The 12,717-nt window shown below is 39.0% G+C and overlaps 1 protein-coding gene across 2 annotated transcripts in view; it reads right to left on the minus strand.

Moving 5' to 3' along the window:
* The window catches only part of LOC124797902 (transmembrane 9 superfamily member 2), a 141,593-nt gene that overhangs the window by 103,812 nt on the left and 25,064 nt on the right, over nucleotides 1-12,717 (minus strand). For both annotated transcript variants that reach the window (XM_047261020.1, XM_047261021.1), the window contains exon 4: nucleotides 2,886-3,021. In XM_047261020.1, coding sequence (XP_047116976.1) covers nucleotides 2,886-3,021 — 136 coding nt within the window. The remainder of the gene's footprint in view (nucleotides 1-2,885; nucleotides 3,022-12,717) is intronic.

The raw sequence follows: 12,717 nt of genomic DNA on the forward strand, positions 1-12,717 counted from the left end.
GGTTTGGAGTTTGAAGAATGTTGCAAAAGGTGGTGCTCAACAGCGGAAAGACCAAGGGTGCATAGGGAAGTGGCATCAACAGTAACAAGTGAGAATCAAGCAGATAAAGGGACAGGGATGGCGGAGAGTTGGTGTAGGACATGGCTCTATCTTTAAAGTGGGAGGCTACAATACAAGCAACTGGTTAGAGATGTTAGTCAATGAGGGCCGAAGTTCTTCCAGTGGGGGCAAAATAATCATCTACAGAGCAGAGAGTCATAGGGTGAGAACATAAATGGACTCTGGAGAGAGGTTCGGGGAAGGGCCTAAGGCTTGATGCAGGTATTTCAGGTTGTGTTGGACTTCTGAGATGGGATCACTCTAGCAGAATTTACAAGTGTAGGTGTCAGAGGCCTTTCACCAGGTAGTCACTACAATTCATAATGATAATGGTGGAACCTTTGTCTGCAGGTAGAATGATTATGTCAGGGTTTGTTTTGAGGCAGAAGGCTTCTGCCAATAATCAAACTCCTCCTCGTCCTATAAACCATGCAAGAGTGATCCCAAACTAGAACTCCATCATAACCTCCATTTCCTAATTAAAGCCTTTGGCCCTTCTCAAAACCCGTCCTCTTTGTCAGACCCAGGTGCAAGACCTGCCCAATCCACACACCCACCACTTCCTATTCCAGCCCTGTCACAGGATTACCCTACCCAATCAGAGGTCAGGCCACTTGTGAAGGCAGCCATGTTGTATACCAGTGCTGCTGCAACCATTGCACAACTTCTTATATGGTGTGACTACCAAACAGCTGCTCACTGGGCTGAACGGCCACTACCCAACTGGGGCCAAGAGAAAAGTGGATCATCTTGTGGCACAATGTGCAGATGACTATAACATGCTTGATTTCAATGACTGCTTCATAACCCAAGCCTATTTGGATCCTCCCTCCCCCCCCCCCCTCCTCCACCATCAGCTCTTCTGAACTACTCAGATGGGAGTTATCCTACTTACGACACATCCTCCACTCGCGAAATTATCCTGGCCTCAATCTACAGCAACCTACTGTCCTCACGTCCTCCACCCAACATTGCTTGATTCTGGTTTTAAATGTTTCGTAGAAATCTCTTATGTTACAGTTTTGGAAATCCTCTTCTATTTCTTTTAATGATTATTTTTATTATTACTCCCTTTGTCAGAAAAGTTTCATGACAGGTTGTTTTTGGAAACAGAAAATTGCACTTACCAAGCAATGATCCTAGCTCCAATCAAAACAGTCCCCTTGGCTATCTATACAAAGTTGTCAATGTTTCTGGAGGTCTTGGAAGTAAGCAGGGAAATTTTCAACTGCGATGCTTGTTAAGCTCATTTGCCACAACCTGTTGGATGCCTGCAATACCTTAAGGAAGCTTACCTTTCAGTCGCCTTTTCACTCGTGGAAATGAGAAAAAGATTCAAGGCGAGACATCAGGCAAATATGGTGGATGTTGGATGGCAATAAAAGAATATCTGACCAGATACTCGGTAACAAATAAAGCAGTATGGCGTCTTGCATTGTCATGCAGTAAGAACCAATCCTGAGAAAGCCACAAATCAGTGCAAACACATTGAGTAACTTGTTGCAAATGTTTCAAGACTTCGGTGTACAGAGTCTGGTTCACTATTTGATCTGGAGGAACATACTCATGGAGCACTAATACTTTACTATAGAAGTATGCAGTAACATTGACTTTGTTCTGGTAGCACCAACTTTCATCCCCAGCAACAATCTTTGACAAAAATGTGGGATCAATTCTGGCTCCATCCAGTAGTTCGGCAGAAATTCTTTGCCTTTCTTCTTTTTGTTTGTCCATTAGTGTGCAAGGAACGAGTTCTGCATTAAGTTTTCATTTCCCTAAATCTTCGCATCAAATCTTATGACACAGATTATGATTAAAATGATCTTTTTCTGATATCGCTTGCACAGTTACACGATGGTCTTCTTGTAATAACTGTCTTACACGCTCCACTTTTGCACTGACGTGTGCTGTAGACAGACAACCAACTCAGGGACTGTCTTGCACTGAATCTCTGCCTTCACGAAACCTCTTGTGCCACTTGAAAACATGACTTCTTGAAAGTGCTTGTCAGCATATACTTGCTTAATCATTGTCCAGGTTTCATTAGGAGTGTTCCCAAGCTTAATGAAGAATTTAATGTTCTCTTTTTGCTCACAATCATTATCCATTGTGTCACCATGACTAATGTGCCAAGAACCCAAAAAGTGAGTTGCTGAGCACAGCCCTGCCACCTAGTGGTTTTTTGAGGAAACATGGCCCAGGTCACTTCAAGGACACACACATACAAGGTAACATAAAAACAACATTTGTTCATTTTTAGTACTGCAGACTCATAAATAAAGAAACCTGTCCTGGAACTTTTCTGACAAACGGAGTATTTTTATTATTACTCCTGGCCTTATCCCATGCCTTCTTGGGGTCAGCATGTTAATATGGATTTGGCAATGTTAGTGTGGTAGAGGGTGTTGTGATGCTTTTCCCTTTGATGCCCCCCCCCCCCTCCCCCAATCTGCATCTAGTGTTATCCCACGTGGAAATGTGAGAACACATGCAAAATGTTTGTGAATCATGTAACTGAGGCAGATGTGGATACCAGCCCAGTATTCATCTAGTCAGATGTGGGAAATTGCCTAAAAATCATATCCTGGCTGGCCAGCACACTGGCCCTCATAGTTAACCTGCCACGCAAATTCAGGTCAGGTTGATGTGCATACCCAGATCCTAGAAGTGGCTTGCTAATACAACAACAACAACAACTACTACTACTACTACTATTATTTTTATTATCATCAACATTATTATTCATAAAACAATTATGTGCTCCCGGCCTGTAGAGTAATACCAACCAATTATCCAGTGATGTTGATAGTTTAAGCCAATGCCTCTTCTAAGTAACCCAAGCTTTGTCTCAGAGTCTTTGTCAGTGCCGGTGTAGTTCTTGATACACGCTACAGAGCATGACTGGTCTTCCAAAAACTTAATCTGAAAAATATTATACATCATTAATTTAACACACACACACACACACACACACACACACACACAGAGAGAGAGAGAGAGAGAGAGAGAGAGAGAGAGAGAGAGAGACCTCTTCACCTACATCCCTCTTCACCTACATCTGTATAATTTTCATTTTCTATGATACTGAACTTTTTGCTTAATGTAATCTGGTATATCGTCCTACTCTTAATTTCTCATAATCTACATATGTGACTGCTTGCCTGATAAGTCGGTATTTGTTCAGCTTTGTATCTATTTTTACTCTGCATCTTAGGAGCTTACGATAATTTCATGGCTAACTTACTAGAGAAACAAGGAAAAAAATTCTATATTACGAAATAACACTTTTACTGTGATGTCTGAATCCACTGCTAGTTAAAAGGTAAGGTTTCCATCAATAATGAGCTGGAATGAAATTGGCAATATCTAAAATTCTTTCCACACTTCTCACAACATCCATCTGTTGTTTAACTAATACCTATAAAAAGTTAGTCTGTCTGTACGACAATGTCTTGTTTTAATTGATTGATTTATTTTTCTTGGCCAAAGTTACTTGGTCATAAAACAAGCCATTGAATACATAATTTACAGACTCCAGATTATAAATAAATAAATACAAATATTTTAAGAGTTACAATATGAGGCCTGTTCAACAAATTCCAAAACTTTGCCCCCACTTTTTTTTCTATGCCTACCTTTTACTTGTTGTGCATGGTCTCCTTCAAAATACTCTCCTCCACAATTGACACACCCTCTTAATGCAGCTTCCACTTCCAGAAGCAGTCCCAGTATGCCCCTTGCTGGATCACACGAAGTGCCGTCTGCAAATTTTCTTTTATCTCATCTACCGTTGCAAATCTTCATCCTTTCAATGGGGTTTTCATACTTGGAAATAAAAAAAGTCCACAGCGGCTAAGTCCGGAGAGCATGGAGGATGAGGCAGCAAAGTGATTTTGTTTTTTGTGCAACAGTCACGCACCAAATGGGATGAATATGTAGATGCGTAATTGTAATGCAAGAGCTGTGAATTGTCTTGCCACATTTCAGGTCATTTCCTTCTTGCATTTTCTAGCAGACATGTGCAGGAATGCCAACCCACATTTCGCTACAACACACCATTGACATGAAATTACAAATGTTTCAGAATTTTCTGAACAGACCACGTATACCAGACAGTTGTAACCTCTCCTGAGGAACTTATTACAGAATAAAAAAGTGTACCACAAAGAATCCTTCTAATCTAAAATTTGAAAATTATAGATCTACCACAGTTCTCAGTTCTGTAGGAAGCCTACTGAAAATGAGACACATAAAAGAGACTACATCATTCTATGTAACACTTAATGAAGAGTCACCCGTAACCAATTTGTTTCCAGAATCACTTTGTGACTGCTGCATTTCCTACTGAGCCTGTTCATCTTACTAATGACAAATTCCACTAGGTAGTACATGTTTGAGAGGGGCAGATTAGAAGACATTAATTATAGCTCTACAAAGTTCATTAACTGCCAACAGATATTGCTCTGATCACCCTTTTCTAAAATAAGCAACCCGTTACTATATCTACATGAATACTCTGCAAATCTCATTTAAGTGTCTGGCAGAGGGTTAATCGAACCACCACCACAATTCTCTATTATTCCAATTTCATATAGCGCACAGAAAGAACAAACACCTATATCTTTCCGTACGAGCTCCGATTTCCCTTATTTTTTCAAGGTGATCATTTCTCCCTATCTAGGTCAGTGTCAACAAAATATTTACGCATTCAGAGGAGAAAGTTGGTGATTGGGATTTCGTGAGAAGATTCCGTCACAACGAAAAACGCCTTTCTTTTAATGATTGTCCAGCCCAAATCCTGTATAATTTCAGTGACACCTTCTCCCATATTTCACAATAATACAAAACGTGCTGCCCTTCTTTGAACTTTTTCGGTGTACTCCGTCAGTCCTACCTGGTAAGGACCCCATACTACACAGCAGTATTCTGAAAGAGGATGGACACGTGTAGTGTAAGCAGTCTCCTTAGTAGATGTGTTACATTTTCTAAGTGTCCTGCCAATAAAACACAGTCTTTGGTTAGCCTTCCCCACAACATTTTCTGTGTGTTCCTTCCAATTTCAGTTGTTCGTAATTGTAATACCTAGGTATTTAATTGAATTTACAGCCTTTAGATTTGACTAATTTATCGTGTAACCGAAGTTTAACGAATTCCTTTTAGCACTCATGTGGATGACCTCACACTTTTCTTTATTTAGGGTCAACTTTCAATTTTCGCACCATTCAGATATCTTTTCTAAATCATTTTGCTATTCATTTTGATCTTCTGATGACTTTATTAGTCAATAAATGACAGTGTCTTCTCCAAACAACCTAAGACAGCTGCTCAGATTGTCTCCCAAATCGTTTATATAGATAAGGAACAGCAAAGGGCCTATAACACTATCTTAGGGAACGCCAGTAATCACTTCTTTTTCACTCGATGACTTTCTGTCAATCACTACGAACTGTGACCTCTCTGACAGGAGGTCACAAATCCAGTCACATAACTGAGATGATATTACACAAGCAAGCAAATTCCACTACAAGCTGCTTCTGTGGTACAGTGTCAAAAGCCTCCCGAGAATCTAGAAATACAGAATCGATCTGAAATCCCTTGTCAATAACACTGAGCACTTCATGCGAATAAAGGGCTAGTCATGGTTCACAAGAACAATGTTTTCTAAACCCATGCTGACTGTGTGTCAATAGACCATTTTCTTTGAGGTAATTCATAATGTTTGAACACAATATATGTTCCAGAATCCAGCTGCATATTGACGTTAATGATATGGCCCTGTGTTAATTGGACTACTACTACTACTACTTATCTTGAATATTGGTGTGACCTGTGCAACTTTCCAGTCTTTGGTTCATCAAGCAAATGGTTGTATATGATTGTTAAGTATGGAGCTAATGCATCATTTATCTGTTTATCTCAAAATATGATTCCACAGGACATGATAGTGTAAAAATAAAGTAAACAAGGTTTCATTATTCAGTATCAGTGAATGTGGAGATAATTCTTATAGTGAAGATAGCAGTACTGAACTTCTGTTGAGATGTGAATGTGATACTTACTGGGAAGGTTTTCACCTGTCTTCTTCAAGGTGAAAATTTTAAATATCGACTTCACTGTTACAAAATGTCATTTTTAAGAATAATGTTTCAGAAACTGTATGCAGCCTGATGTGGGGTGGTTGAGAAACAATGTGTTTTCTATAAAGCATGCCACAAACACTAAGATTTTTCAGCCTATTGCTTTTTTTGGTTAATAAATCATTGATTTGTATGTATACACAAAATTAGGACCCTCTACCCACAAAAATAATAGCACTCCAGTAAGATTCATGTTTGTGTCTCATTTATTGACACTGAATGACAACTGTTGTTAAAATCAAAAAAGATACTTGCTACCCTCAACTTATCATTTAGCCCTGGCAGTGTTATACACACAAAAGAATACGCTGTTTTATCTGCAAGGCACATTTTCTGAAGCCAACAATAGCTGACCAAAAAATATGTGCACTAAGATGAGTTACTCCTCACAATAGGATCTACAGAAAAACCTTCAAAAAACTTAGAAAGAAAAGCTATCTGTAATCTTGTTTGTGGTCTCTCAGGCTTTCTCGGAATGATTTAATAATGGCATGCTTCCAGGTTCTTTATATCAAGAAAACCTGAGAGATGTCATGACTTGACATTATGTGGAGGAGGTGCTCCACAATGTAGAGTTTAAACACTTTCAGAAATAGAGAACCTAGCTGAAGAATATAACACCTAAAAGTAATGGATAATCTTACTGTCATACTGAGAGGACATTGCAATCAAAATCAAGAATGCCTGAGAGAGAGGGTGAAACCGAGACGGAGAAAGAGATGGCAAGAGTTGCTTATCTACCTTAAGTGGGCCCAATATCCGTACAGATCCATAGATTCCTACAGAAACACAGCTTCCAGTATATTTCACTCCTGACAACAGAAAAATGTCTTCTCTGCAATGTTAAAGACAATTTAGATCTCTGAAAGATGGGTGTATAGTATTGCATTCAATGCAAATGTGCCATGTCTTGCATTGGGGCAGACTATTACAACAACACTTGGGGAGAGATTCTAAGAACATCAGCAACACTACCAACTGAGGAAATTGGCTGTTGCCAAGCTCTTTATTGAATATATTCACGAAAAATCATGAAATTAAATACGATGAGATCAATATTGTAGTGCTAATGCCAAGTTTGTGAGATAGTGTAATTAAGGAGTCTATCGAGATAAATATGTAAAAAACACAAATAAATGGGATGAGGATTTCAACTTAAGCAATGCTTGGGGGTCTGACATGCAATGTCATAAGATTTTGCTGGCCATCACGTACTCCAGAACTGGGGGAATACTTAGACACACACATTTCACAGAATATCCGTGCGCACTCTGAAAACCAGTAGAGCATCAAAGGGCACAGTGAGTACTGGGAGTCAAATGCAGTTACAAATACCTGAGCAAGAGCAATATTAATTCACAGGCAGCAAGTACATACAGCAGCACAACTTGCAGCACCTGAACATTTATTGAAATGCTGTGCACAAAATGGAAACAACAACTCAGCTGAATACCCAGAAGCATACAATAAATATAATCTTGCTTGCTTTCTGTATTGTGTGTCATAGCTTTCTTAATAACACAAAAAGAAACAAACAAACAAATAAATAAAAGACAGGGTATGATGAACATAAAAAATCACTTAACTTCTTGCCATGGAGTGCAAAATTATAGAGAGATTGAAGCTCTTGCTGTACAAGTCAATCATAGAGAGTACTACCACAGAAGATGCTGGAATATGGGCTAATCAAAACGGATAAAAATACATAGATGTCCCTTTGAGACTGATTTTTGTTGAGGATATTGCCTAATCTCCAGACCAAAACACATCAGAAACGAGAAAAAAGATACTATTCTCGATGCCATAGACAGTATCCAATAGCTGAACAGAATCTATGAATGGACATCACATGAGCAAAGAAAATGTGCTAGGCCATTTACAACAGAGCTGCAAAGCAAACGTGTCCCACAAGTAAATGGTGAGCACATGCCTGTGAGTACCATACCCCTGTCCACTGTTACAGAGAATATGATGTGAGACTTGTTTAAATAAGAAAATCAATTACAAGAGAAATGCTAGGAGAAATTTAGAATGTCTTTATATTCCCTTTCACACTGTAGATCTATTACGTCAAGTTGCAGATCAGCATTAATTTTATAGTGAAAGCATTTCCATTTTCCTATTCAGTTGCTCTATGAATCCTGATTTATTTTCCAATGGGTCTGCGGTCACCAAACTAATAATTTCCATAACAAAATTACATTTCCTACAATTTCTTAAATGCTGATATGAATGTCGCACCCAGCTGAGTGCCAATGAGATCTACACATCGAATGGCGAAGAATACGTAACTAACAGTTTATGAAGATTTTGCACCAAGCCAACTCTTAATGTTTTGTGTCATAAATTGTGTGGCATGCATGACTGTCATGTTTACTAACAACACCACATGAAATTCTTCCACCTGAAAAGGGGGGAGGGGGGGGGGGACAAATTTTCAGCTGCAACTGCAGTGTAATCCTTTATGAAAACATTATTTGTGAAAGGGCACATGGACTTGGCTAAAAGTAGAGCAATTTTGTGGCTCATTCAAATGGCATTCAATTGTTTCTTCAGAAAGCTTCCTCTTAAGTTTTAAAATCTTTTGTGCACATTCAGATTCTTCACATTTTCCATTTCTGTGTTCTTTGATGTGGTACGACATTTAATGTGTTTGTAAATAGAATTTCCTGAAAGTATTCAATGTCTTATGATACACTAAACACTCTGTGAATGCACCTTTTCGTGTAAAAAGATGAGATTACTCACACCGTGGATGGAATGTGAAGACTTTGTCAGTGTTACAAACCTCTGACTGGCCACTGCTGCTGTCAGATAGCACCACTGTCAAAACCGGCTGTCCTCTATTTCACAGAAGTGTAGATCCACTTTAGATCTTTTCCACAGAACACCAGTCAGTAAGTTAATACTTAAGTTCTCACATAAAATTATATCTCAATTTCAATACTGTCTCAAGATTAGAGAAGAAAAATCCTATAATTTCAAATGGGGAATTTGTAGATCACGATCAAAAGTTTTTCTCCTCTAAACTACTAACATTCCAGCAGAGTTTCAAATTATAATTATTGGTTTTCCCTAGATTATTCTGGGATTATCCCTAAAAATATTAAAAATCTCTACATTTAAGGGTGTACAATTATAATTATAATAAAAATCATCATCTTACTTCAGGTCTTTAATATCATAAAATACCTATAACACACTATACAAAACACTAATAGATTTATAGGATCAGAGGCTGAAGCATTACTTTTACATTTATCTGCCGCACTTAGCGTGGCACTACTAGACTCTAAATTGAGCAACTGTTTTCCAGAATTGTCTTTTTTGTATGAAGATACCTGTTATGGGGTTTCATTGTTTCATCTATTTATTTTGTCTGTTTTACATTTTTGAGAACATTGACTAATCTTTGTACCCCAGTATTTGAAGATGGAACTGTTAGTAAAAATGAAATGACCACTTCAAGGTTTTCATAAATAAAATTGCCACAGAGTTCTTTGAAGCTTAGAACATACACTATGTGATCAAAAGTAACCGGATACCAGGTGAATTGTGCTGCCACCTACTTCTAGATATTCTATATCAGCAACCTCAGTAGTCATTAGACATCATGTGAGAGCAGAATGGGGCACTCTGTGGAACTCACGGACTTCAAATATGGTCAGGTAACTGGGTCTCACTTGTGTCCTACGTCTGTACGTGAGATTTCCACACTCCTAAACATCCCTAGGTCCACCGTTTCCGATGTGAGAGTGAAGTGGAAATGTGAAGAGACACATACAGCACAAAGGCGTACAGGTCGTCCTCGTCTGTTGACTGACAGAGACTGCCAACAATTGAAGAGGGTCATAATGTGTAATAGGCAGACATCTATCCAGACCATCACACAGGAATTACAAACTGCATAAGGATCCATTGCAAGTACTACGACATGTAGGCGGGAGGTGAGAAAACTTGGATTTCATGGTCAAGCAGCTGCTCATAAGCAACGCGCATCACCCCAGTAAATGCCAAACTATGCCTCACTTGGCGTAAGGAACATAGACATTGGACGATTGAACAGTGGAAAAATGTTATGTGGCGTGACGGATCATGGTACACAATGTGGCGATCCAATGGCAGGGTGTGGGTATGGCGAATGCTCGGTGCACTTCATATGCCAACATGTGTAGCGCCAACAGCAAAATTCGGAGGCGATCGTGTTATGGTGTGGTTGTGTTTTTCATGGCGGGGCTTGCACCCCTTGTTGTTTTGCATGGCACTATGACAGCACAGGCCTACATTGATGTTTTAAGCACCTTCTTGCTTCCCACTGTTGAAGAGTAATTCGGGGATGGCAATTGCATCCTTCAACACAATCGAGCACCTGTTCATAATGCGCAGCCTGTGGCGGAGTGGTTACATAACAATAACATCCCTGTAATGGACTGGCCTGCACAGATTCCTGACCTGAATCATAAAGAACACCTTTGGGATGTGTTGGAACGCTGACTTCATGCCAGGTCTCACCGACCGACATAGATACCTCTCCTCAGTGCAGCATTCCGTAAAGAATGGGCTGTCGTTTCCCGAGGAACGTTCCAGCACCTAACTGAATGTATGCCTGAGAGAGTGGAAGTTGTCATCAAGGCTAAAGTTGGGCCAACAACATATTGAATTTCAGCGTTACTGATGGAGGGTGCCACGAACTTTTAAGTATTTTTCAGCTGGGTGTCCATATACTTTTGATCACATAGTGTAACTCCAATAAATTTCAGCTGCCAATGTTTTAATTTCTTCCTCACCTTCAATCCCAAAACACTTGGCTTTGAGAGCTCCATGTCTACTTTTTGCATCTTTCTGTATGTCACCAAAAAACTGAAACGGCTAAATACGCCTTTCACAGGCTACTTCTCTGGATTTCGTGCTATTTGTGGATTACACCATTACACAGCCAGTGTAATCAGTCAACTTTTCATGTGATTACTTTTATTTAGTATAATACAGAATGAAATAAGTTTTGATGTTGCCCTGAACAATAATAATAACACAGTTAATGTAGTTGGCTAAAATAACATGGATTGCATTCAATAAAGGTTTGAGGGAATCCACTTTCATATAAGGGCCATAAAGTAGAACATGTTATGGTGCCTACTATAAATAATAGGGTCACTACTCTAAATTCGATTCTACCTCAAATTTCCCTAAAACCCTGTCAAAATACAATAGCCCAAAACCACACACAATATGTTTCGTCTTAAAGAAGGTGAAATGCCTAAATGTGGAAACACTGACTCCTAGACAATCCTCAGACAACTGTTTGTTAAAGCATTTTTGTGTATAAATATTCTTGACTGGAACATTACATTTGGCATAAATGACTCTCCTATCAACCTATCAAACACTTCACATCTAATTTCACCGCATTTCAATGAGACAGGCTCACTGATCACTTTTTCTGGAATTTGCATTTTCTGAAAATTCCCGCAATAGGAGAATCTTCCTGAAGAAAAGATATTTGTAACCAATCTCATACTAAAAAAATGTGTCTATCATCCACTCAATGCCGTAACTGTGTGTTGAGCTGTAACCTTCCATTGTTTATGGTTAAAATAAAACTGTCACACAGTGCTCTCTTTTCAATAGTATTTTTGCCAACTGCTAGTCACCTATCATCAACCTCTTTCTCCAATCAAAGAAGGGTAAGCTGTGAGGACACCCATATGGACTATACACCTGTAGTGTTCTCCAACTTTTACACTGACAAGAGCCTTACGAACTTCTAAGACAGCAATACTAATTACTGACACATTGTCTTTACCAGCAATACAGTATACTGTGTTTCAGAGTATACTACATAACAGAAAAGCAGGAAGGAGATTACACTATTCATCAGTCTGCACCACCTGAAAACTATTTTCTCTTTTTATTTCTTTTTTTTCCCCACATCTTCTCCCTCTGCTCATCATTTCATCACATTAAATTTATTTCTTCTTCTTTTGATTCAGTTCCGCTCCTGTGGTTTCTAAGGCACACTATTTCTCATCTTAAATCAATTGATTACTGACGGCTCATTAACTATTTCCAGGATTACGAAGCACAGCTTTTAGTCCATCAGTCACACCAACTTAGTTTCTACAACATGAGTACATCGACTAGGGATTTTGCATGGCTTAAAACATTCTCTACCATTACGAAGAAGTCTCAAACATAGGAGAGACGTACTTTACAATCAACACTGTATAGGGAAAAGATGAGTAATCCCTGGATACACCAGTCAGTAAGGACAATGCCAGTGATTCCTGGCATGATAAGATGTTTTAACCCATCAAGGAGTTTAATCAGTACAAATATAAAAATAATGATACGGCTATGAAGTTTTTTGGGTGTGGAGTGTGGCACGAGTTACGTGGGCCATTCTATACAGACTGTTGTTGACTGTTGCATCGAGCATCAGTGTCACCTTAAATCCAGGAATTTGGATGTATCAGTGGTGGCA

The sequence above is a fragment of the Schistocerca piceifrons genome, chromosome 5 (assembly GCF_021461385.2).
Source record: "Schistocerca piceifrons isolate TAMUIC-IGC-003096 chromosome 5, iqSchPice1.1, whole genome shotgun sequence".
Taxonomy (NCBI): domain Eukaryota; kingdom Metazoa; phylum Arthropoda; class Insecta; order Orthoptera; family Acrididae; genus Schistocerca; species Schistocerca piceifrons.